General features: G+C 56.6%; 1 protein-coding gene across 9 annotated transcripts in view; it reads left to right on the top strand.

Moving 5' to 3' along the window:
- Positions 1-24,938, top strand: part of Kcnt1 (potassium sodium-activated channel subfamily T member 1) — a 63,555-nt gene extending 38,617 nt beyond the window's left edge. For 4 of the 9 annotated variants that reach the window (XM_028868793.2, XM_028868788.2, XM_028868786.2 and 1 more), the window contains 21 exons: positions 3,063-3,227; positions 3,563-3,699; positions 5,189-5,252; positions 5,340-5,448; positions 5,979-6,087; positions 6,300-6,449; positions 6,840-7,078; positions 8,347-8,599; positions 10,196-10,301; positions 11,476-11,648; positions 11,986-12,057; positions 12,178-12,312; positions 12,841-12,952; positions 16,147-16,248; positions 16,543-16,626; positions 16,750-16,875; positions 17,177-17,197; positions 17,997-18,327; positions 19,649-19,711; positions 23,030-23,117; positions 23,243-24,938. In XM_028868793.2, coding sequence (XP_028724626.1) covers positions 3,063-3,227; positions 3,563-3,699; positions 5,189-5,252; positions 5,340-5,448; positions 5,979-6,087; positions 6,300-6,449; positions 6,840-7,078; positions 8,347-8,599; positions 10,196-10,301; positions 11,476-11,648; positions 11,986-12,057; positions 12,178-12,312; positions 12,841-12,952; positions 16,147-16,248; positions 16,543-16,626; positions 16,750-16,875; positions 17,177-17,197; positions 17,997-18,327; positions 19,649-19,711; positions 23,030-23,117; positions 23,243-23,363 — 2,760 coding nt within the window. In that variant the 3' untranslated portion in view covers positions 23,364-24,938. The other 5 variants (XM_028868789.2, XM_028868785.2, XM_028868790.2 and 2 more) reach the window with 3 other exon arrangements.
- The last annotated feature ends 1,678 nt before the right edge of the window (positions 24,939-26,616 follow it).

The following is a 26,616-nucleotide window of genomic DNA, read 5'->3' as shown; positions in this document are numbered from 1 at the left end:
TTGACACATTTAAAATGTATACAGTTGTCTAACATTAACCAGCCTTGAATTCCTGAAACACGGCCTGTGACGCTTCATAGTGTCATGCTGGCGTCTGTTGAATTTTGTCAGGTTCTGTTAGCTAACCTTGTGTCTAAGCCTGCACTGGACTTCCCTTCATGGGTCTTCACACCCAAGATGGCTCTGCTTTGGCCCCTCTATGCTCAGAGTCCCTGGGCTGGAGTGTGCGGGTGTCTCTGGAAACTGCTGAAAGGTGGCCACACACTGTGGACTTAGGAACAACACCTGTCCTCCATAGTTATGAAGGTCATAGGTCCAAAATCTGGTGTCAGTGACATGGTTCTCAGAGGACTCTAAAGGCATGGAGTTAGCCCTGCCTCAGCTACCGGCCCTCGGTGTCTCTTGGCTTATAGATGAATCATTCCAAACTGTCTGCCCTGCACATGGCCTTTCCTCTGTGGCTCGCCCCCCCCACCCCCGCCATCTCATTTCTTCTTGCTGGACTTGGCACCCATGTCAACTTCTCCAGTGTGGGCTTTGATGTTACGATACCCAAGATTTAACTGTCACAGCTCCTGGTGGTCATCCTGATCAAGATCACACCAGGTTCCTCACCTAAAGGCTACACCCTGATCTCTACAAAAGCCCCCTTTTACTTTTCCAAATGAAGTCACATTCCTAGGTTCCAGGAGCACGTATCTTTTGGGGGCCCCCTTCATCCACTATAGGTCCTGTTCTCACTACGCTGCCCTATCCCCATTCCCTCTGCAAAGCGTCAGAATCCCGTCCTGCCTTCTCATCTTGTAGCCCACCAGCTCTTCAGTGATTCATCCACGATACCCTGACCCAGCAGAAGTTGAAGACAGTGCCAAAGATGGACAGGCAACCCCAATCCAGCCATGTGGCTCTCAGCCTCCATTTTCTATCTGGACTCCCTCTGGATAACCCAGTCCCTTTTCCAAGTGAGGATGAGCCCCTGCCCCTGCCCAGTAACCCCAGAGTCACTATGAAATGGAACAGGACGGGAACTCTTCTTTGCCTTCTCGGAGACTCTGAGACCCCGAGGCTCAGTCTCCTCCATGGGGGCCTAGGGTTGAGTGTTTAAGATTCAGTGTCCAAACATTTAGATAACAGGTGTTCTGGAGGCCGGGTCAGAACGAAGCTGCGGTGGGGCTGGTACTTGGGGAGCACCGGGAGTACCTGGGGCCCATTGTCTGGTAGTTCCCATGGTTGTGGTGGCCTCCTGAGCACATCCTCCACCTTACGCCCATCTCCATATGACCTTGTGGCCCTTGTTCCACCTACAAGGACCCCATGGGTATTGGATTTAGGAGTCACCATAATCCAAGATAACCTCAGGTCAACAAATTACAGCCATACCCCCCCTTCCAAATCAGCTCCCATCTTGAGACTCTGAGCAGTCGTACACTTTAGGAATCACTGTTAACCCTTCATTAGCTCTCTTACCCCCTCATCATAGCGTGCAAGACAGGCACTATTCTTTCTTTTTTAATTTTTATTTTTTTAATTTATTTTTTAAATTACACTCATGATATTCATTAATTACACTCATGATATTAATCACATTTGTGGTATTCATAGATTACATTCGCAGTATTCATTCAATTATATATATATATATGTATATATATACATATATTTAGTTTTAAATGTCGAATGTCATTTCTTGAAGGGGGTAGGAGGTCTTAAATACAGGCTTACAGCACAATGGGAGGACCCCGGAGGGCAGAAATTCACTACTGATGTTTTACAATCTTGCATCTAAGCTGTTAACGCCCCACTATTCGGGATACACAGACAAGGAACTTCCCTTAAGCATTCAGGAGGGTGGAACCTGGCAGGGAATTAGCATAGGGAGGATATCAAGGTCAAGGTCCGCAAGCAAGGCAACAGTTACCCAAAAGGGGGCCAGGACCCTACAGGACCCTAATAAAAGGGGGCTTTTATTAAAAAATGAGCCTCTGACTTGGGTTGCTTGAGACGTCAGTAGGTCACCTTACCTGTCATGGAGACACCTGCCCAGGCCACACAGGTGCTCTGTCTTAGGTTGGTGAGTGCCCTCCAGGCATTACCCGTCTCTGAATAATCATTATCATACCGGCTCAATCATGTGTGAGCTGCATAGTTAATTGCTGAAGACAGGCACTATTCTTATACTTTCCAAGTAAGGAAACAGGCCTGAGAGAGGTTGGAAGCAAGCCTGGGCCTTCCAGCAGCAGTGCCCTACCATGGACCACCTGCAGGGGGGCCCTGTGTTCCCCAACCCCAGGGTCTTGAAGAAGCCGGCCACAGGTCTCCTGGTGAGGACCCATGGAAGTGGGATGAAGACCGTGAGGGTGGACACAGCAGTCAGGGCCTACAGCCACAGTCCATTCAGAAATGGGCTAAAGCCACGTGTGGTCCTGATGCTCAAGATGGAACAGGCAGTGGACATCTGACCTCAGAGCCACATGCTCTGTGAGGCCTTGGGCAGAGCCAGTGCTGAGCAGCTCACATGACCCAGGCAGATGTGAACCTGGCAGTCCTCAGAACTCTTCCCACCCAGTCCGAGAGGACTCCACTGGCAAGGACTGAATGCATGACTTCCACATCAGGAACCTGATGCCTGATCTGGTCACTGTTGTTAGAGAGAAATCCCTAACTTCAATGCTAAGGATTTCCTAATACTGTCAGGAAAGCTGATGGGCGGGGCCAGGACTCTCATGTCTGTCCAGATGTCCAGAGTACAGGCTCTGGCACCCACTACTGGTCAGGTAGCTTCTGAGGCCACGAGCTGGACTTCCCATGACCTGGGTCACACACCACAGTTTCTGACACCGATTTACACATGCCATCTCCAAACCCTGCTCTGGTCTCTGCTAAGGTTACTGTCCCCATCCCTCCCCCTTCCTGCCAGCCAAGCAGGCCGGCTCTTCCTCTCTGTTCTCATCAGCTGGCATTTCCACCCTGGACAGCCCCCCCCCATTCCACTGCTGCTCCGCAGCCTGCCCCCACACTTTGTCCCCCACTGGATGCCTGTGCCCATTGCTCCCTCTCCACAGTTTGAAGAGCTTGTCTACCTCTGGATGGAGAGACAGAAGTCAGGGGGTAACTACAGCCGCCACCGAGCACAGACAGAAAAGCACGTGGTCCTGTGTGTGAGCTCCCTCAAGATTGACCTCCTCATGGATTTCCTCAATGAGTTCTATGCCCACCCCCGGCTCCAGGTGAGGCTATGGGCACCCCTGGGGAGTCTCAGATTTCTTCCGGGCTCCCAGAGTAGTCACCTCCCCGCCACCCCACCCCCACCCCACCCCACCCCACCCCCACCCCCCACCCCCACCCACCCCCCACCCCCGCTGCACAAGACTGCCACATGCTTGGGCAAGGTTCCTGAGCATTCCAGACCCTGGTTATCATATCCGGTGTGTGTGTTGGGGGTGAGGGGGCGGCGGTCTGTGGTGGTCCCATAAGGCCCTGGGAATGACACCATCCAGGAAACAATACAGGCTGGGGGGACAGGACCCTGCTCAGAGGCACTGACATAGAGCCTGACCAGCAGGACTACTACGTGGTCATCCTGTGTCCCTCCGAAATGGATGTCCAGGTGCGCAGGGTACTGCAGATTCCCCTGTGGTCCCAGCGAGTCATCTACCTCCAGGGCTCTGCCCTCAAGGACCAGGACCTCATGCGAGCCAAGTGAGTGCCAGCCAGGACAGCGCAGTCAGACCTAGGCCTGAGGCCACGGGGAGTCCCCACGAGAGGTAGGGCCATGACAGGCTAGCTTGGCACAGGGCCTGAGGCCTGGTGGAGGCAGGGCCAGGGTGGGTGAAATGGTCAGGGTCGAGGCCCAGGTGAGTGGGACCCTAGCTCCATCCCGACATGCTAGCCCCTGCTAGACAGCCTAACAGACACGCCTGGTCCAGCCGTGCCCTCCTCTGCTGTGGGTCTTGCCTCGGGGCGACTTTCCCTCTCTTGCTCTGAGTCTGGGGATTTTCTCTGTCAGGTTTCAGGGAGCTTAAAAATAGACTGGGGGTGGAAAAAAACCGGCTGCTGAGAGTCAATGGCGAAGACACAGGGCTGAGGGTGGCTCTTGATGTGAAGACAAGTTGACAGAGTGACTCAAGGTGACAGGGGTGTGCTGTTAACGTGGAACTGGAATGTGCTATTGCACCATCTGGGATTCTTCCCCCAAAGCCTCTCATGCCACGTTTCCATTCCGGGAGGCTCCTGTACCCTTGGTTGTGTGGTACAGGTGAGGCAGGGCCCAGGGCAAACGGGACAACGGCCCAGGTCCCTCATCCTGAACCCTGAGCTGGGTGGGGCTCCCATGGATGCAATCTTTTGGGGGCTCCTGCCCAATTCACATGAGACCGTACTTGCCTGTGTCCCGCTCTGGGCTGGCAGACAGGAAAAAGGAAGTGGCTGCCAGGCAGGGAGGCACCCACAGCTTTTGTGGAGCAGGCACGAGGCTTTACTGCCTGTGAGGTGAAGGTTTCTCCAGCTGGCTCTCAGCAGGGCTGAGCTGTTTCTGTAGCCAGTCTCCTGGGAACCCGGAAGGAGCTAGAAATGACCACCCAAGTCCAGGCTGCTGAGTGGTCAGGCAGAAGAGGGGACAGGCTCTGTAGCCCAACACAGGGTGGATGGGAGCCCAGGAGACCAGCCCCAGATGCTCGCCGGTGCCCATGTAAGGTCTACTGCCCTAGAACCTAGGTCATCAGCACCAGTGAGACAAGGTCTCAAGAGGACCCACTCCTTCCAATCCTAAGCCTCTGACAGCAGCAAGCAGAGCCCAGGGTGTGGATGGATGTGGCAGAGTGTGGCTCAGAGTCCCCTCTCAGCCGCCATCATGTCACAGCTTGGAAACCCTGAATAGTCCCCACTGGTCAGTTGGTACTCCAGGGCAGGCTTGGCTCATGAGCCTTGTTCAGCATCTGAGCTTGGACTCTGCTGTGGGTGTCCAGGCATCCTGACCTGCCCAGAATGTTCCAGGAGAATCTGGGGAGGCTGGGAGGCCTGGGATGCACTGCAGGATTTGATGCCACGCCGGGCCGGGCCTGACTACCATAGCGAGGCCCTCTGCTGGGCCATCCTCCCTCACTCCACACACCCGGCCCCTCCCGACGTGACCTCCTCCGGGGGAGGCCCGCTGGGTCTGCAGCCTCGCTCAGCGGCTGGTGCTCTGCAGGATGGACAACGGCGAGGCCTGCTTTATCCTCAGCAGCAGGAATGAGGTGGACCGTACTGCTGCGGTGAGTTCGGGCACACACCCCCCAGCCTGCACTGCCTGCCCACTGTTAGCAGGGGGCCCCCCAACACCAACCACACCTCCCCCGCAGGACCACCAGACCATCCTTCGAGCCTGGGCTGTGAAGGACTTTGCCCCCAACTGTCCCCTCTACGTCCAGATTCTCAAGCCCGAAAACAAGTTTCACGTCAAATTTGCTGGTGTGTTTGGGGGCCCTGTGACGTCATGGGCGTGCAGGCTGCCAGGGAGGGGAGGGTGGGGGTGAAGTACTCCTCTCATAGGCTCAAGGAGGGTTCGCCGATGGGATAAGATGCCCTCCGGATCTCTGCCTCAGAGAATGGGGAGCTACCACAGTGTAGCCTTGGCAGATGATCTGGCCTCCGCCTGGGGCCGAGGTCAGTGGAGTGGGCGGGAGTAGAGGTGGTGTGGGAGACAAGAGCAGTGTCTGGTCAGAACCTCTATGGACAGGACCCATGACGGGCACCTGGGGGACAGGTAAGGGCCACCTGGGTAGAGCTGGGGTGACCCCAGAAGTGCAGGTGCTCCTTTGGGACTCAACGTGCAGCTCACAGAGGTGCTGAACCCGTAACGAGCGGGCTCTTCAGGCTGGGCTTCCAGGGGCCCTGAGCGGGAGTGTCTCCACACGATCAGAAGATCAGAACGACCTGGGTGCTGCGGGGAGGGGCCGGGACAGCGGGGGTGGCGGGCCCTGACCCTGCAGTCCCCACAGACCACGTGGTATGCGAGGAGGAGTGCAAGTACGCCATGCTGGCCCTGAACTGCATCTGCCCGGCCACCTCCACCCTCATCACCCTGCTGGTGCACACATCCCGTGGCCAGTGAGTGCCCTGTGCCAGACCGACTACCACGCCCTGGCCGTCCCGATCAACCCCACAAGGCAGGGCGGGCTCCCTGGAGGAGGAGGGCATGTAGTGGGCAGAGGTCTGGCACAGGAAGGGGTCCAGGGTGATGCAGGGTGCATTTAACCAACTGGGTAGGAGGGGCAGCCCTGGCTGAAGGTGACGGCCCCCTTACCCTGCTGCTCTGGTAGGGAAGGACAGGAGTCTCCGGAACAGTGGCAGCGTATGTACGGGCGCTGCTCGGGCAACGAAGTGTACCACATCCGCATGGGTGACAGCAAATTCTTCCGGGAGTATGAGGGCAAGAGCTTCACCTACGCGGCCTTCCACGCACACAAGAAGTACGTGGGACTTAGGGGTTGGAGCCTGCTGTTCCCACCACCACTAGGCTGCCCATCCCTCCCCTCCCAGGACCAGGTCGGCCTGGGTGGGGCCCTGGGGCAGGAGGCTGCAGAGTCTCAGCCAAGGACAGCGCAGCCCGGCTCTGCCCACCTGGTGAGGCTGGGCAAGTCGGGACATCCCCGAACAAGGCTTCATGTGAGAACCTGCCACATAGCCACTGCCCTCTGAAGCGTCTCCTGAGGCTGGTCCTCAAGTCCCCAGTGCCCGAGGGGAGGGCTTGTCCAAAAGGTCCCAGTGGGGTCCCTGGAAGGAGAATGAGTGGTTCAGGAGGGCAGCCTGAGCCGCGGGGTGCCAAGAGTGGCCCCGAGCTCCAGGCCGTGTCTGCTCAGGTATGGTGTGTGCCTCATTGGGCTGAAGCGTGAGGAGAACAAGAGCATCCTGCTGAACCCGGGGCCACGGCACATCCTGGGCGCCTCCGACACCTGCTTCTACATCAACATCACCAAGGAGGAGAACTCAGCCTTCATCTTCAAGCAGGAGGAGAAGCAGAAGAGGCGAGGTCTTGCAGGGCAGGCGCTGTACGAGGGACCATCCCGGCTGCCAGTGCACAGCATCATCGCCTCTATGGGTGAGCAGCTGAGGAGGCAGGAGGTCGATGCGTGGTTTCCAAGGGTGTGTTCCACACCCCACCTGCCACTGGACAGGAGACCCCAGAGACTCAGCTCTTTCCAGGACAGTGTGAGCTTCTCTGGGCCTCACGTTGTGGATCTGTCCAATTGGGGTCCCCCCTCACCTGCCAGCGTTTTAGTGAGCATCAGTAACCTGGGTAACCAAGAGCCTGTGGGGTACTGTGGTAGATATACTATAACCAGAGGCCCGTGTAGTTCTATCAGCCCAGGGCATCCCTTGAATGGATGAAGGCCCAGCATCCACCAGGTGTAGATTGTCTGAAGTTAGCAACAGCTTAGCTTCAGGGCTCTTCCCAGGGACTGCAGTCTTCCCAGAACTGGTTCAAGTGACCTCCTGATCAGGGCTGGTCCAAGACTCAGAAGGTGGTCCCTGTTGCATGTGTCATCCCCTATCAGCCCTCCAGGGGACAGTGGGGAACAGGAACAGGTCATTGAGCCCTCTCAGGCCACAGACCCCCAGGTTATCCAGGGCAATAACCTGGTGTGGTGCTAGGCCCAAGCTGTGACTCACAAAACAAGTGAACACTGTATGCCCAGCCTGAGTGGTCTCTAGGGACCCTGTGCTTTGACTCTGTGGTACAGGTTCCCTGCCAAGTGTGACATGTGCCAGCAGCTGCCTGCCAGACTCTAAAGTTGTCACTCCTGTGATAATAGCTTACCCTGGTGGTCACGTCTAAGAAAGAGCTCGGGATCGGGGTTGCTGCTGCCCAGCCCAACCTCCATCCATTGCTTGATATTTGCTCACCCCCATGCCTGAGACAGAGTGTCTCGGGAAGCCCTCCCACCACCCCTCAGTTCTGGCCCACAGAGGCTATGAGCCGCATCCTTGAGCCAGCCACCGACACAACCTGGCAGCCCTGGGCTGAGGTGGGGGCGACAGAGACCAGCAGGTGCACAATGGCCTCCCTGATCTTGTGTTACTGTGTGGCCACCCTCCCTAGCCCTGTCCTTAAAGCAGATCAACCAGTTTCCCATCAGCCCCAAGGGCCCCCACCCTCAGGAGGTCAGAATCAGCCACAGCAACCAGTTTGGATGGGGCCCTGGATGGGGGCCCGTGGGGTCTACTCAACATCACCACCACTCAGGGGTCCCCCTTGTCCGGACGTGGAAACTGACTCGGGGATGTGCTGAAGTTCCGAAGGCCGCACAGCTGGCCTAGAGAGGGGGGTGGAAAGGGCTGCTGGTCAGGGTCCACCCCTCTGTCCAGGGACAGTGGCCATGGACCTGCAGAACACGGATTGCCGGCCCTCCCAGGGTGGGAGTGGTGGTGGTGGTGGCGGCGGCGGCGGCGGCGGCAAGCTGGCTCTGCCCACGGAGAACGGCTCTGGCAGTCGGCGCCCCAGCATCGCCCCCGTCCTGGAGGTGGCAGACGGCTCAGCCCTGTTGCCCTGCGACCTGCTGAGTGACCAGTCAGAGGATGAGGTGACGCCCTCGGATGACGAGGGCCTCTCTGTGGTTGAGTGAGTGCTGAATGGAACTCCGCTCTCAGGGGGAGGGGAAGGTCCCCAGTGCTGGGAACAGTGGCAATCCCCGCTTCACAAATGGGGTCCTTTGGGGGCCCCAACACACAGGGAATCAGAGCAGAGGTCCTTTACTTCACCCCAAGCCTAGTCCTGGGAAGCACTCGAGAGCGTGCTGGCAGGGATGTACTAGGCTGGTACCCTCCCCTTGACCTTGGCTGGCGTCAGAGATAAGGAGACTCACAGCCCCACACAGTGGCATGCAGAAGCAGGGTGGGTGATGGGGCAGCAGAGCCCCATACCTGCTCAGTCGCTGAGCTGTCTGCCCTGGGTTACTCCATGAATCTGTATAGAGCCAGGCAGTGACCCACAGACATTCCTGAGCTGGTCATAGCTGGGTCAGCTTCTCTTGGTACTGTGGGGTATGGCCCACCTCATTTCAGGCAGGTATTCTCGGGGCAGGGTCGGTAGAAGTCACCGGCAGGTGATTTGGCAAGACCTTGTCCAGAACCAGAGACCACAAGCCTACCTCAAGTGGCCAGCCTGGCTGGGGTCTGAGGTCAAACCTTCCTGGTTGAGACCAAGAGGGACATTAGTAAGTCCTCAACAGTTTAGCTACCTGGACCTCGTCAGGGCATCCTCCTGGTGGGAGCTGCTGTAAGGTTGAGGGGTCAGTGGTGGAGCCCCCAGATCCTGCAGACAGAAAGTACGTGGGTCCCTGTGGCTGTGTCCTTAAGGCACATGGAAACAGAACTAGAGGGTTGTGGCCAGGGCCCAGTGTCAGAGTACGGCCATGTGGTGTGTAGTGGACACTGTAGGGTTGGGAGAGGGGAGGCAGCCTTCTGAGAGGCTAGTCTGGAAGCACAGGCTCGAGTTCCTGTCTTGACCTGTGGTGCCATGGGCATCACTCAGGAGACTGGTGATTACAGCCCTGGTGTTCTCAGTTTCCAGGTCCCGGGGAGAGGGAGGTAGGGAGAGAGAGAGAGAGAGAAAATATGAATGTGTGTGTGTGTGTGTGTGTGTGTGTGTGTGTGTGATGTGTATGTACATGTGTGGAAGTGGCTGGGTATTGCTTGTGTGTGCATGTGTTTGTGCGCATGTACATGTATACAAGTGCACGCACGTGTGTATGTGTGTATGTGTCTAAATGTATGCACTGAGTATACTGTGTGTGGAATTTCCCCCCAGGGACATAAGGGTCCCATGGAGTACGAGCTGCTCTCCTGCCCCCCACCTGAGTAGCTGAGGGCTGATCGTTGGGAGGCTTCCTCATGGGCAGTGACACTCGCAGCCCTCCTTGGGTCCTGCAGAGGGGAGTAGCAACAAGTGGCCCCTCTGCACCCCACCTCAGCCTGAGCCACTCTAGGACCTTGGTGTATCTGTCCCATCCCTAGCCTGGGAAGCAGGAACAGATCCCTGAGGTCTCAGCTCATGTGGCTGCCCTAGGCAGATATGGGGATCAGGAGTTGGGAGACAGTAAGCCAGCCATCTCTGCTAGTACCAGGAGACTCCATGAATATTCTAGGTGAAGGATAGCTTTGAAGTGGCCAGGCCACCATGCCATGGTGCCATGCTGTGTTCCCTGTCTTCATCCAGGTACGTGAAGGGCTACCCCCCCAACTCGCCCTACATTGGCAGCTCCCCGACCTTATGCCACCTCCTGCCTGTGAAAGCTCCCTTCTGCTGCCTGAGGCTGGACAAGGTAAGGCTGAGGCTCCGCAGCTGGACTCCGCTGTGGCCACCGCTGTCTGCTTTGGTGGCCATGTATTTTGGTGGTGCCGCAAAATTGAGCAGGAGCAGACGCCTCCCTACCTCACCCCACCCGCCCGCTCTCTGCCTCCCTGCTCTGATCTCACAGCAGCCTTTTCCGAACAGGCTGAAAGCAGATTAGGACCACCGAGCACCGAGCCCCCCAACACCTTGTGTGTTTCCAGATGAGGAGGACTCGTTCTCTCCTCGTATAACCTGTCACCAGAGTCAGGCAGAGCCAGGATCTCCTGTCAGGTGGAACCCAAGGCTCCAAAGGCCTTGTCACTCTTTAAACCAGCACATGCCTGTCACTCCCCCGTTCTGCCTTCCTTCGGATCCCTTGTTGACCCTTGAAGAGTGTAATCCAGTGGTTAGTGTGACTGAACTTAATCCATGATAGAACCAGCCCATGCATCTGGGCTGAGCACTTGGAGGCCACATCTCTGGCCATGCTGTCCCGCTGTGAAAGTGAATGTTTCTATGTTCAGTCACTGCAGAGATAAGGGCAGGATAGCTTCTAACCTGACCCACCCTGAATCAGCTTTCTTACTTCTAGATCCTTCCAATAGTTCTTAGCGTGTTGCCAAGAGGAAAGCATCCTTGGCACTCACGTGCTGGAGGCATATGGCCTCTTGTTTTACTCAGGACCCACACTCTGTTCCACATTGTTTGGGGATCTGAACCCTTTGATGCTCAGCAGCCTCTCACGCTTCCTCACTATGCATGGCCAGCTACGGGCTGGGACCAGGCACCTCCAACAGAGGTCTGACTCAATTTAGGGAAAGGGGCTTTAGGAAACAGGATCAGATGCTGCTTGTGGCCTTGATTCTGGGCTCTGTGGTGGTCAGAGCTAGGCAATGCACTGTGTGAACATGTATCATGCGTGCACGCACGCGCACATGACTTGGACCCTGTATTTCTGTAGCTAAATGCTGCATTGGCTGGCTTCCACCAAGCTCTGTGAGCCCCTGACTTCAGTGGCGGCCGGCGGGATGAGCCCTGGTGGCTGGTGGCCCCCTATCTCCCCGGGGCTCCCACGGGCTATACGTTGCCCGTCCCTGCGACTGTGGCCCAGCGGCTTCTCCCACAGCCAGGGTGGTGCCCAGCCCGGTCCCCCACGTCCCCAGGGCTGCAAACACAACAGCTACGAAGATGCCAAGGCCTACGGGTTCAAGAACAAGCTGATCATCGTCTCCGCCGAGACGGCAGGCAACGGGCTCTACAACTTCATCGTGCCTCTGCGCGCCTACTACCGGTCCCGCCGGGAGCTCAACCCCATCGTGCTGCTGCTTGACAACAAGTGAGACAGCGTGCCGTCCCCGTGATGCCTCGCTTCCCACGCGGGAGGACTGCTGGCCAGCTCCCGGCCGTCTTCTATGCCGGCAGGACCACGGGGATTCCCAAAACATCAGCTCCTTTCATCCAGGGTCTCCGGAAGCATGGCAGCCAGAGCCCCCAAGGTCCAGCCGTGGCTGTATAACCTCAGCCAGTCCAGGACCTCAGTTTCCCCTGAGTTGAATAAGTGGCAGACCATTCGGTCTTAAATCCCCTTCAGTCCCATGTTTTTGGGGCCCCAAGAGTGTGGGGAGGGTAAACCACAGAGCGGGTGACACCTCCAGGCCCTGCTGTCCCCACAGGCCCGACCACCACTTCCTGGAGGCCATCTGCTGCTTCCCCATGGTCTACTACATGGAGGGCTCTGTGGACAAGTAAGATGAGAACAGCCTCGGCCAGAGTGCCTGCTGTCCCTCCACCCCAGAGCGGGAAAGAGGGGGGTTGAGAGGGTCTTAGTGGGGGGATCCTATGGCCGTACCCCCTGCCCCGTGCAGCCTGGACAGCCTGTTGCAGTGCGGCATCATCTATGCTGACAACCTGGTGGTGGTGGACAAGGAGAGCACCATGAGTGCTGAGGAGGACTACATGGCAGACGCCAAGACCATTGTCAACGTGCAGACCATGTTCCGGTGAGCACCTGACCCACGGGAGCCAGGCTTCATGGCGAGCCAGGCTCCACAGAAATGGATAAGGAGCCACTGTGAGAACCTGTAGCCCCAACCAAAGGACCCACCCAAGTCCACAGACCTGACCATGGGACCCAGCACAGACCCCACAGCCCTAACCGTGGGACCTACAAGACACCCCACAGCCATGACCGTAGGACCCACCATGGACTCCAGAGCTATGACCATAGGACCCATCAGAGTTCACAGACCTCCTCATAGGACCCACAAGAGACCACACTTCTATGACTACAAGACCCAACACAGATCCCACAGCCCTGACCACAAGATCTACCAGAGACCAGCACCCACAGCTTGTAACAATGAGACCCACAAGAGGCCACCCAGTCATGACCACAGGACCCACCATAGACAGACTCCACAGCACAGACTCCCACAGCCATAAAACCCACCACAGACCCTCAGCCCTGGGACCCCCTCAGACCCTCAGCCCTGACTGGAGGACAACTCCTCTGATCATCCCTCCCACAGGCTCTTCCCCAGCCTCAGCATCACCACAGAGCTCACCCACCCTTCCAACATGCGGTTCATGCAGTTCCGTGCCAAGGACAGCTACTCGCTGGCTCTTTCCAAACTGGAAAAGGTAAGTGGACCTTTCCCGGTGGGCCGTCCTTTGCCAAAAGGCCCAAAGAGACCAAGGGCAAGGGGAGGGAGCAAGGCTGTGGGAGCATGGGCTTAACCTGCAGGAGCTAAGGAGATAGGCTCAGCTGAGGCAAGGCTCTCCTTTTGGGGCTACTTCTCTGAGCACCTTCGAGTCGGTCGTGATCCCCTCTGGGATCAGCCAGAACTGGTAACAGATGCCTACAACCCACCAAGTACCAGATGCCGCCTCCATCCCAGACACTGAGGATTAGAGAGGGGGAAAAACCTCTTGCACTTCTGACCTTGGGGTTCCATGAGGGGTGTCAGATCCATGGAGGGTATCATCAGCTGGGCCAGGTGTGGAACCCAGGGACACAGGGACTCAGTAAGGCATTAGAGACACACTAAGGACCCAGGAACCCACTAGGAATATGGGCAACTACTATATGGGGACAGGCCATTGTCCGTGTTGCTCTGATGTATGGTGGCTGTGACCCTCCCTGCTAGCCACACAGGGGATGACGAGGCACTGGGGTAAGGGCAGTGGAAGCCGTGTATTGATAAGGACAGCAGAGGCCAAGTGTGGATGAGGAAGCCACAGCTGCCAGTGCTTGCTGTTCTGTGTGAGTCCCAAGTTCAGCCTGAGCCAGTGGCCTTGGGGAGAGCTGCTGGAGCCCAGCATGGCTGACTGTCTGGGCCAGGCCTGACTCCAGACATCAGGCAGAACAGACAAGCTTTAGGGTTCTTACTGCACATGATGAGCTCAATGCTGACCTGAAGCTAGATCAAAGGGGAAGTGGCCCATAGGAGCCTGGGGTCTGGCTGAGCCAGAGAAGCATGAGCGAGCCAGGTGGGCAGAGCCCGGGACAACAGTGTGGCTCCTGCTGTCCAGCCTACTCACGCCTTTGGATTCTGTCCTGCCCAGCATCTGGGTCCACGCTGGGAAGGGTCAAGGCTGCCTAAACAGTCAAAGGTGCTAGGATCATGTGAGTGGGCACTCAGACCACTGCCCCACATCTCAGGGGGGTCCTCACAGTGTGACTGAGAGTAGATCAGGCATGGAGTCATCGTGGAGCCTGTGTCCTTATATACAGTCACACCTGGAGCCAAACCCGCTCCTCACGGGCAGCCTGTAAATGGTGAAGGCAGCGTACACAGACTGTAACTGGCTCGCTCACAGCCAGGCCCTCTATGGCCAGTGTCAGCAGTGGAAGGTGGGGCTTTCATCCACGCCCTGTAGCATGGACCCAGTGGCTGGCCCCTCTCACCATCCTGGACTTGCAAGCTGTTGCCCATCTCAAGGCTGTGAATGATCCTGGGCCCGTCACGTGACTTTGTGACAGCAGAGATGACAAGGACACGCTGAAGGAGTCAGGACACCGTGGTAGTGAATTCATGGATGCTGACGGGTTGGGATCCACACTGGACGATGTCCTGGGCCCTGGGCAGACAAGATAAGGAAGAAGAAGAGGCAGGCTGCTGGTGCCACGGCTTCCTGGGGATGGTAGAATCCCCTGTCACACCCGCTGTTAAGGCCTGTGTATCATGAGCACCAAGCTTTGTAGGATTGTCCACGCAGAAGAGAAACGTACACTCCCTGTCTGAAATAGAAGGGAACGTTCTGGAAAGACACTGACATTTGAAACCCTCCCTTTCCTTCCAATCTCTTGGAACCTGAAGTGTGGTCACTTCCTGTTGAGTGCCGTTCTTAGGAAAGCCAGGGGAATGCTTGAGTTACCACAGTGGCGAATCTTCACAAGGTGCACGCCATAGTGGGAAGGCAGGGGCCATGACTGCAGGATTGTCACGTGGTACAACCACGCCTTGTAGCTCAGGCATACTTGGTTCTTCATGGGCCAGTAAAGCTCACACATCCTAGCCCCATCCTTCCTCTCTCTGACCCGGCACTTTCCACGACACTTGCCCTCTTCTGTTACTGGCCTGCGGAAAGACAAAACCAGAGGCACGATCACCACTTGTCCCGTGTGCTTCTTTCTGTCGCCGGGAAGATGTGACCGGTAGAGGGTTCACTGCTGGAAAGGTCAACCTGTAACTACTGCTGTTTCCTACGGCCTCTGGGACTGGGTGCCCTGAAGCAAACTCCTTATGCTGGGGGAAGTATCCTCAGATGCCAGTGCGGGCTGATTGGGTCTGCACTCACCTGAGCTCCTTTGTGGATGCTTCCTGGAAGAGTAGCCTGGAAGAAAGCTTGCCTTCTTTCCCAAGCCTATGAACAGTCCCTTCCAGGCACAGGGACTTGGCAGATGGGACCATGCTAAGGAACTTGAGATGGGAAGTGGTTCTCCATGCCCACGTTGGCCCCACATAATCGCAAGAGGACATGACAGGCAGTGCATCAGAGACAGGAAGAGGCTCCACTGCTGGCTTTGAGAATAAAGGGAGAAGCCACAGGCTATGGACTCTGGACATCCCCAGGAGCTGGGTAAGGTGGGGAAAGGGTCCTGCAGAGCCTCCCGAGGGCTCAAGGCCCAGCTGGCCCTGACTTCAGCCACTGGAAGCCCACCTTAGACTTCCGACCTCAGAGCCTTGAAATGAAGTTCTGAGCCACTAAGTCTGTGGCCATGTGCCCCAAAAAGCTCATACTGTGGATCACCAGCTCCAGTGCCTGGAACTTTGTGGACCCTGTGAAGAGCAGTCACACGCACAGCGTACCCCTCCTGCTGACATGCCCCTGTGTCCCTGACATCACAAAATGTGATTCAAGATCAAATTGTTAAGAGTATTGAGAATCTCATGCTAGGGGTGTGGCTTAGCATAGCATGCCTGCCCAGTGTGTGCAAGGCCCTGGGTTCCAAACACAGGACATATCTCACGGGTCTGGGAGCCCCGCTTTCTTCTCAGAGCTCTAAACTCTCCCTAGGCTCTGGCCCTGAGTATGTCTGGGGAGATGCAGCTGGATAGTCAAGCCTGCTGGCCAGAAGTCTGTTGGTGTGTGCACAGACACACATCCATGTACACATACCATGCACATACTACACATATGCACATGCATATATACCATACACACATGCTCATACCATACATGCATACAAAGTGCATGCATGCACATATCACACATACATATACATACCACACATGGACACATCCTATGTACATATCTTTACTCTGACGGCCATCCATAATTCTACGGCCACCTGCAATCCTATGCACCCTCTGAGGACCCCTTTCTTGCAGCGAGAACGAGAGAATGGCTCCAACCTGGCCTTCATGTTCCGCCTCCCATTTGCTGCTGGCCGAGTGTTTAGTATCAGCATGTTGGATACGCTTCTCTACCAGGTCAGCTGGGATGTGGAGGGAAGTTGGCAGGGTCCCACGATCCTTGGACCAGAGCCCACAGTTGCCCTCTGTCTAAGATCTGGTCCCATTGCTCTGGACAGCCCTCCCCAGGTCCTCTGAGACTTGTTCCCGCTGGAGCAGCAGGTCTCACTGTCCTCAGGGGTCCCCTGGTACCACTCTAGGGATTTTGGGTCCTGGTCCTTTTTAGACTTCATGTGCTGGGCTGGCAGGCAGGTGGCTCCTGAGTGTGCTGAGGCTGGAGCATCTGCCTTACGTGGCCCTGCTGCCCCACAGTCCTTCGTGAAGGACTACATGATCACCATCACCAGGCTGCTGTTGGGCCTTGACACTACTCCAGGCTCCGGCTACCTCTGTGCCGTAAGTGCAGGCCGGGTATACAGTGCCATACGACACAGGCCTGGCACCATCCTTGGGACACTGTGGTCCTGGCTCTGGGCACTGCCTGCAGCCTCTCAGTGTAGGACTTCCCTCTCATTGCAGATGAAGATAACTGAGGATGACCTGTGGATCCGTACTTATGGCCGCCTCTTCCAGAAACTCTGCTCCTCCAGTGCTGAGATCCCCATTGGCATCTACAGGACTGAGTGCCACGTCTTCTCCTCTGAGGTACTGTATAATTCTTACAGTCCAGCTCTGGGGACCTGTGTGTGACTGTTTGCCGTCTAGGCAGGTTCAGTGTCCAAAACACGTGCCTCCCGTGAGGGCAACTGCCACTCTGGGAAGAATGGTGACCTTGGGAAGTATCCCAGACCTCCAGGGGAATGGGTGGGGTGTCAGGGGAGGTCTGGTGCAGCTAGTCTACCCATGTGGGCAGCATGCCCCTACCATCCTGCCCCCTCTGTATGGACTTTGAGGGTAAGGGCAAACCCACCCACAGGTCCCACACAGTCCTTGCTTTCCTTTACAGCCCCATGACCTCAGAGCCCAGGTGAGCACTCCCGGACCCCATGTGGAGTTTCCGCTTCCCCTGTGCCTCATGGATTCTTCCTTACCTTGATCAGGCCCCTGGGAAACAGGCAGGAAATGAAAATGTATTGACCACTGGGTTGTTCAGGGTAGGGCTGGGGGGCTCTCAGCAATTACCATCCTCCTATACGATGGGGAAATCGAGGCGGGGGAAGTCACATGGGTTTACCCACATCCAGTGTACCCCTCACCCCAGCCCAGCTGCATGCACCATCAACAGGTTCCACCACAGCCTTCAGAGCGGCAGGTACCCCTATGGGCTGGTCTGACCCCCACACCCTCATTATCCCTCTCAGTCTCTCTAAGGTACTGCCTAATGGGGTCCCCACATTTTCCCCAGCACCTCACATGCCCACTCAGTCATGCACAGCCTACCACACCCTGTCTGTTTGCACGGACTCCCAAGGATGTGTTTGATGGGGATCCCTGTACCACCTGCATATGGGGAAACTGTGGTGTAGATAGGGACCCCTATGCTAGGGCAAAGCCAGGATAAGCCAGGCCAGAGGGACCAGCCAGACCCGTAGATGTGATGGCTTGGATAGACTAGGGATCCTCTTCCCTGGGAACAGGCTGGTTCCATCCTGGATCAGACTTTGAGCAAGGCCAGGAGGCCGGGCAGATTAGGGTACAGGTGGGAACACAGGACCCCACAGTCTTTCTGGCCCGGAGAAGGCCGGTGTTCACACCGTGGGTCCAGAGCCCATCTCCTCCCTGGTACCTCAAAGCACAAGGGGCCCATAGCCCTCCTGCCTGCCCAGTCCCAGATCTCGGTGAACATGGAGGACTGCGAGGATACTCGGGAGACCAAGGGGTCCTGGGGCACACGGGCTGCCTCTGGCAGTGGCAGCACCCATGGCCGCCACGGGGGCAGTGCTGACCCAGCAGAGCACCCACTACTGCGCCGTAAGAGCCTGCAGTGGGCCCGCAAGCTGAGTCGCAAGAGCAGCAAGCAGGCGGGCAAGGCGCCTGCGGCCACAGAGTGGATCACCCAGCAGCGGCTCAGCCTCTACCGACGCTCGGAGCGCCAGGAGCTCTCGGAACTGGTCAAGAACCGGATGAAACACCTGGGGCTGCCCACCACTGGCTATGGTGAGGGCAGGCGACAAGGCGGGGCAGGTTGGGCCATAGCAGAGCAGCGGATGGGCATCTCCCATCGGCCTGACCCCTTCAGCAGGCATGGCTCCAGATCCACTGGTCACTGGGGCCTGCCCAGTGAAGGGCAGAGGAGTGTCTGTACCCACCCAGGATGGAGAAGGTGCAGAGTGACCCACACTGGCTCACTTCTACCACTCTGGAGCCTCAGTTTCCCCCACCAGAAAGTAAGGGGCTGGACCCAGAAAGGAAGAGAGTGGCAAGCCAAGCCAGCTCCCCAAAAGCTCATGGCCTTCATTAGGTATACAAGTCCAGTCTTCCCGTTTCATGAGAGACTTGAAAGGCAAGGAGTTGGTGGGACCCTGGCCAGGGATAGGGCAGGGGATAGTCAGTAGAATGACCCACATATTCCTCTGTCCATCCCACTGTCCTCCCCAAGGCAGTCATCACATTTCTGTTGCTTTAGAGCTCCTCAGGGAACAACATGCAGAACAGACTTCTGTAACCTCCTTCTCTCTGTGCCATTTTTGGGTAACATCTTTGTGACTTTGACAAGGCTGCCTCTGCTGATGAGGTCAAAGGAGGCCCAAGATCTCTATTCTGGCCTGTGCCTCCCCGGACTCTCGGTGTCTTAACACTCAGTCATTGACGAGGCCTGCCCAGCATTGTGATGTCTAGCATCACTTGAGATGGGGCCCTAGAGATTCCTTCAAGTAGAGGGAGCTGCCCAGGGGTCACGGCCATGTGCTGGCCGTGCATATTGAGCATTCTGGGCATATTCACAAGGCGGGGCTAGACTTCCCTAAGGGGGAGGCCTGGGGGAGACAGACCAGGGTTTTGGGAACAGTGTGACCACCCCAGAGCCTTTCCCAGCCATGTGTACATAGTGTGGAGTGTCCCTCCAATGCCCTAGATCTAGTGACCTCCTCAGTACCCCAGCCTGGGTAACCCATTGTTCCGGGGAACTGGCCACCGAGGCTCAGGAGATTCCAGCATTCATGAGCTATGGCAAGGACTAGGAGATACAAAGTCCAGCCCACGTGGCCAAGCTCAGCACTGGCACCTGCCCTGTGTGCCTCTTAGCCTCTGCAGACCCCCGTACATGCCAGTGCTTGGCAGAGAAGGACCAGATGCCCTTTGGCGATTGACTTGCTTCGGAGGTGGCTGGTGCTGGCCACCGCAGTCCCGGTGTGGACGGTGTCTGCGTGTAGCTGGCCACTGCCCTGCATTCTGCTGTGCCAGCGTGCCCACCCCGCCATTGCTTGCTGACCTGTCTCTCTCTCTCTCTCTGTCTGTGCCTCTCTTGTGTGTTCCATAGAGGACGTAGCAAATTTAACAGCCAGTGATGTGATGAATCGGGTAAACCTGGGATATTTGCAAGGTAATTCTGCTCCAGTGGATACCGGCCACCACACAGGGGATGTGCCAACCCTTTGCCACCTTGGCTGGGCTAGACAGTGACCAGGAGAGAATGGAGGGATTTGTGTGTCCACAGTGGGTTCTCAGACCTTCTGTCTTCCTCCTTGGTTTGTTCTGGCTGAGAGCCATGGGAGCCCCCAGATGATGGTATCCACCCTGGCCCCAGGGGTAACCCCAAATACTTTACCTAGCTCTGTTGTTAGGATGTGCCATGTCATCTAGCTTTGCCCTGCCTAGGCAGCAGGCCATTTCAGCAACAGCTGGCCTCTCTGGCTAGTCCCACAAGATGCCCAAAGTCCCTGGGTGTCTTAGTGAGCCTCTTGTCAGACATGAGGATAGAAACTAGCATTGCACTCTGTGCCAAGGCATAGGCAGGCTTGAACTACCCAAGCCAGGTAGGTAGACTTGGGCTTCAGGAGAAGACTCTTTCTGTCTGCTTGAGACAGAGCTGATCTACTCACGTCTCATCTGCATGCTTTAATGCTGCTGAGCACCTTCTCCAAGGAGCTATCCTACACCGGAGGCCGCCCGGTCAGAGCCCAGAGCAAAGGCTAAGCCACCGCCTTCGGCGCCTCCCCTCCACACAGGTTTTCTGGGAGCTTTAGGGGTGTCTAGGCCCAAGTAGATGTCAGTTTAGCTGGGTCCTTATTTGCGAGGATGGCTGTGGGCAGCCACAGAAGCGAAGTGTTGGCATCTCCAGGGTGTGGTTTTCCTCCTCCTTCCACCCTGCAGCATTCATGGAAACCGGGCCCTCTGCTGGCCACTTGGGATTCTGAGCTGGGCCTGGTGACTTCCATGAACCATGCATACCCTGCACCCAGCTACATCTGCTTCCTGTGTGGCTCCCAGGCAAAGGCAGGCAGGCGAGGGCTTGGGCAGCTCCTGCAGGATCATAGGACGCTCTTGAGTGTTCACTGAGCATCACCTGTGTGCTCACTGGGGAAAACGTGCTAGAACTTGGCAACGGGGACTCACAGTACCCTATGTGCGGCATGGTGTGGTGTCAGGATCTGAGGCCAGAGTGTCACAACCTGCTCATCGAGGACAACATCCAGTGTGGGATTGTGCCCAGGAGCTCTGTGTGTATGGGAGGCAGGAGAAAGAGCACAGCCCTGAAGTGATTCTGGTTCTGAGATGAGCAAGCTGAGGCTCAGGTTAGAAAGCTCTGGCTATATAGGGAAATGGGTATAGATGCTCAGGGCTTGGGTCTGGGAGGTACTCATCTGGGGCGGTGGGGAGAAGGTGAGGGGAAGCAGAGCTGTTGCCGAGGCCTAACCTGTTGAGAGTTTCCATTCTGGAAGCACATTCAAGCCAGGCCATGTCCCCGCCTTACCTACCCCTGCACCTGCTGTCTATCTTTACCAGCATGTGGATGCTGAGTCTACCTCAGGGCTGTTGCCTTGCTCTCCCAGGCCAAGCAGTTGGATTCACAAGACTGACCACAGCCCCACATTGGCATACCTGGGATTTGGCACGGCCCCCTCAGCTCAGCACCACAGAAGCACAAAGCCAGACCTAGTCCTGCCCCCCGCCACGCGCTTTGCAAGTCTCAGACATTCCCAGATCTGCCCCTGGTTGGAGGAGAATGGTAGCCTAGGGCCCAGGCCTAAAGAGAGGATCCAGTAGCTTCCTCTCACAGCCAGGGCTTCCGGCCCCACCTGCAGGATGACCGTCTGGTGGCCCTGATAGACACGCATCAGTGGCTACGGTCTGGAGTGTTGCGAGCATGACTGAATGGATACATACCCCTGTTCCTCTGCACCCCCTGCTGTCCCTGCACTGCCTACCCCAGAGCTGCAGGAGGGACTTGGTCCCAGGATAACACACCTCCCACTTGGCTCCCAGCATAAGCCACAACATGGGGGGCCTTAACTGTAGGATTGGGGGCGGGGAGCAGGAACTGATGCTCATGGGACAGAACAGCACTCCATATATGGAGAGTGGCCACCAGGCTGTCCTACCCTGAAGAAGTAGACAGAGATGTTGGCTTCATTTGAACTACCCAGGCACAGACTGTTTGAGGTATAGGCACCCCCACTTTACAAAAGCATTCTGTGCCATATTCCCTCATCTTGGGCCTGCAGCTCTGAGAGGCGAGGCATGCCCTACCCTAGCCCAGTTGGCTACTTGGCAGCTTCCTTAATTTCATAGAGGGGTCAGCTACACCTCGCAGGACGAAGGATAAAGAAAAATGGAAGGGGCCAGGCAGAAGATGCCCTGTCCCAGGTCACCTTCATTTTGTATGTCCTTGGAGTCCAGAGGTACCTTTAAACATGAAGTGGGTAAACTGAGACCAGCAAGCTCAAGGCCATTGCCAGCACTGGATGTGGCCATGGTGCCCTGCTGGCCAAGCACAGACATCAATGATGTAACTGGCTGCTGCTCCAGAACCACCCACATTCCTAGGGGTCGCATTCCATGGTCACCCTGGGGCTGTCGCCTGGTCTCTGTCCCTGGAGGAGGAACAGCAGCAGAGCCACACACAGGAGGGGAGGGCCCTGTTCCCTGGTCAGTGAGACCAGAGTATAGGGAGTAGAGGTGACCCGCCCAGTCCCAGGGACGGTGGCACCTGCCGAGCACTTCAGGAGGGTGATAGGAAGGCCTGGGCAGCTTCTGGAAGGGCATGCAGATATAAAGGTGTGCAGATGGTGTGTGTATGTTAGCGGTTGTACAGCTGTGCATGTGGGTATTACAGGAATGTGGGTGTGTCATATGTGCAAGTGATCAGTAGTGTTTATGCATACATACAGGTCTATGTGCAGGTATATGTATGTAGGGGTATGCACAGGTGCTTGCAAGTGTGGAGATGATATATATAGGTATACATAGGTATGTGTAAGTGTACACAGTTATATATGCAGGTGAAGGCATGCACAGTTGTGCACAAGTGCACTCAGGTGTTGTGTGGGTATGTGTACATGTGTACATGTGTGTACATGTGGGCACATGCACCTGCCCATCCAGCTTTGTAGGAAGCAGGCATGTGCAGGTGTGCTCAGTGCCTCTGCTCAGTCAGCACCCACCTCCTCCATCGGTGAGATGTCATCTCAGGTTGGCTGTTAGCCGAGCCAGCTGCCTGGGAGAGTGGGAGCCAGTGCTCTGCCGTTCCTCTTGGCTGAGCCCTGCCCAGTGCAGGCAGGAGCCGAGGACAGGGGTCAGGGAGGATCAGTCAGTATATGGCCAGAAAGGCTAGGTGGAGAACTAGCTCCTCTGGCTCCCCAGGGCCCAGCAGGGCCGTGCTGGATGGGGTTGGGTGATGCCTGGGCTATGTCCTTTGCAGACGAGATGAACGACCATCACCAGAACACTCTTTCCTACGTACTCATCAATCCCCCGCCAGACACGAGGCTGGAGCCCAACGACATTGTGTGAGTACAAAGTACTGGCCCTCCCAGCATCAGGCATAGGGCTCCGGGTCCCACAGTTGGCACAGGTCTGGTGTGGCTGGTTGCCTGACTTGCCATTCCGGGGCCTTCCTTGGTATCTTCTGCAGGTACCTCATCCGCTCCGATCCCCTGGCCCACGTGGGCAGCAGCTCCCAGAGTCGGAAGAGCAGCTGCAGCAACAAGATGTCATCCTGTAACCCTGCGACCCGGGATGAGACACAGCTCTGAGCAGCCAAGAAACCCACGCTGGGACCCATAGGCAGACACAGAAGAACACAGAGGGGAAATCGTCACGCGCTGGCGTGGCCCAAGCAGGCTGCACTATGACTGACTATACGGTGGCTCTAAGACTTGCCCCCAGAAAGGAAATCCTCTCAGTGTGGCCAGTCATGAGACCACTGGGCCCCCTGGAAGCTGGCAGGAGGCACTTTTTAACCTATTTTTTTACAAATATGTATGATTTGCATCTCTTTACATAGCTGTACCACAACTCGTGACTTGGGTCTGGCCAGGTGTGAGGCTGGCAGCAGAGAAGTGACAGAGCAGGGACTGGACACTGCCCCAGGTCCCACCGTCTGTGTGGCTTCACTCAGTCATCTCTGAGGGGGCGCTGGGGTGTGTGGGAGGAGCAGAGACCTGGGCCTGGGGAGTCCCCCTGCATGGAGGCCAGCTGTGTTCTCTAGCCAGCCAGCACGCTGTTCTGATCAGAGCTTCTGCATGGCTCTGAGACCACACCAGGGCCCATGAGCTGCCTCTCCCCAGAACCAGGCAAAGGGCCAACCAGCGAAGGCACCGTGCCCTTTAAGAGGAGAACAGAGGAGGGGCTTGTCAGGAGGCCCCAGCCTGAGCCTGAGCTCTGCAGCCCCCTGCATGGAGTGGGGAAGGGGCCACCAGTGTATCCTCAAGGAGTCCTGCAGTCGGCTGTGGCTATGGAGGGAGCCCTGCGGCCGTGGCTACGGAGCCCTGCGGCCGTGGCTATGGAGCCCTGTGGCGTGGCTATGGAGCCCTGTAGCTGTGGCTACGGAGCCCTGTAGCCGTGGCTATGGAGCCCTGTGGCCGTGGCTATGGAGCCCTGTGGCCGTGGCTACGGAGCCCTGTAGCCGTGGCTATGGAGCCCTGTGGCCGTGGCTACGGAGCCCTGTGGCCGTGGCTATGGAGCCCTACAGCCGTGGCCTACGGAGGGAGTCCTGCGGCTGTGGCCTACGGAGGGAGTCCTGCGGCCGTGGCTACGGAAGCCGTGGCCTACAGAGGGAGTCCTGCGGCCGTGGCCTACAGAGGGAGTCCTGTGGCTGTGGCTACGGAAGCCGTGGCCTACAGAGGGAGTCCTGCGGCCGTGGCTACGGAGGTTGAGTGATGTCTCCAGCTATCACACTTGAACTTCCCCAGCCGCGGCGTTTGGGGACACAGGACTGGTAAACGATGCGTCTCCATGGACCATTTCACACACTCAAAGCAGTCTTGTCTCTAAACACCTGATCTGAGAAGCACAATTAGCTCTGGGCTCTGGCCATGCCTCAAGGCTCCAGGGACTGCTCCAGGCAGCTGACTTCATTCTTGTTTGTGGTTTGTATGGTCAGAACTGGAACCTTCTACTAAAATGGATATATCCTGCAGGCATGCATGGAACAAGGCAACCCATCAAGGCTCCAGGACACTGGGTCTGGGAGACATCGGAGGCTCACCTGTTTTAGGGTTAGAATTGCCTCATGTATTTCCCTTTCCAGACTTCACAGACTAGCCCCCAACCTCTGGCATGGCCAGCATGGCCTTCTCAAAACAGTAATAAATCCTCTGTGGCTATGGGTGGCTGGGACTGGACAGCTGCCCCAGGGTGTGTGTGTGTGTGTGTGTGTGTGTGTGTGTGTGTGTGTGTGTGTGATTTCCAGAGGACCCCCTGGCAAGCTGACAATCAGCCTCCTCCTGTGGTCCAGCATGCCCCCTAGGTAGAAACAGCTCACCTAAGGTCCCAAACTCCTAGAAATCTCTCTTTACCCCACCCTGGGGAGGAAGGTGCTCTTGATATGACTATGTGAACCTCCCCTGTGTGCTTTTGGGTGTCCTGAAAGGCTGAGGGGAAGAGATTGACCAAAGGGCCAGGCTCTCCCAGTCAGAGCAGGTGGGCAGGCGGTAGGGCAAGGCAGTTGCTGTAACCTGCCTGATAAGGTGCCTAGGACCACGCCTCCCCTTCCTGTGGCCAGCCTGCAAACCCAGCCTTCCTACCCCACCCACTCTTGGCCTGTCTGGGACCCACTTGCTCAGAAAGTATACATGAGCCCTGGTGAGGTGTTATGGAATGGAGTTAGCTGTAAGGACTCAGGGAAGAAGTTCTGGGGCCTAGGTAGAGAAGCAGGTGGTTTACCCTGGGCTAGGGTGGCCAGACTCACATAGGGTCTATCAGTGGCCATCACTCTGTAGCAGGAGGGGTCTGAGCCTGTACCCACATTCCATCTCTCTGCTCAGCCACCTACCTGGCTGCTGAGCCCAGAGAAACAGGAGAGACAAGCTGGTCTTCATCTAGATGGGGCTACAGCCTTCAAGCCCATGCTTCAGCCCAGAGCTGCCACCTCTGGGGCGCCCTGGGGAAAGCCACCTGACCCATATTTGGGTTGGGGTATTTACTCTCTTGTGCATCTACAGCATGGAAATACATTTTCAGTCTCTCAGTGTGTGTATGTTGGGGGGGGGTCCCCCACAGGTATAGGCAGATACTTCAGCCCAGCCTTTTGCTAGCATCTAAAGATGCCAGGCCCTGAGACTGGTACTTGGCTCAGGAGGATTTGTGTGCTGTGAGATATCATCAATAAAAGCCACCTGCACCCCTGGAACCTCCATAGCTTCCACTGCTTCATCTCCAGGCCTGGCGGACTGTGGGAGCCTGTTTTCAGGTTCTTCATGGCTTTACTGAGGAGATCTGCATAGAGAGGATGATTGGACCATGGGCCTGAGTGCAGGTGTCTGAGATGGTCTGCATTTGGCTGTGCTGGGGTTGGGGGGTCTTTTGCTCCACCCCTTGGCGTCTCTATAAATACCCTGGGGCAAAGACCATTAAATAGGTTCCAGGCCCTCTGGAGGCTATCCTGTATTTTCTGTTTATCTCCACAATCTAAATCCTTCTAATATTTCCTGCTGCTCGCACTCAAGAAAACTCTGGGGAACTGTGGGGTTGGTGGGTAAATGCTCTGTAGTGGACATCCTGTCTTTTCAGGATCCCTGTCCCCAGCCACCCTTGGACCCCATCAACTCTCCCAGCCCTCATACCCTGCTGGCCTTAAGGGCTTTCATGAAACACTTGTTCCAAGTGGAGAGGGTCTGTCCCAGCCCAAGAGGATCTAGAATTTAAGCACTGCAACAGAATTTTCAAAGTATACAAGACTAGCAAGAAGCCTTTTATTTTTCTTGTTCCTAACTAATCTTACCAAAATCTGCTCAGAATAGTACCAAGCGCCTCGGGTGCTGCAGCCTGTGGCTAAGTGAAGCGCAG

Source organism: Peromyscus leucopus, chromosome 4 (genome assembly GCF_004664715.2).
Source record: "Peromyscus leucopus breed LL Stock chromosome 4, UCI_PerLeu_2.1, whole genome shotgun sequence".
NCBI lineage: Eukaryota > Metazoa > Chordata > Mammalia > Rodentia > Cricetidae > Peromyscus > Peromyscus leucopus.
This window is presented reverse-complemented; position numbering and strand designations above follow the sequence as displayed.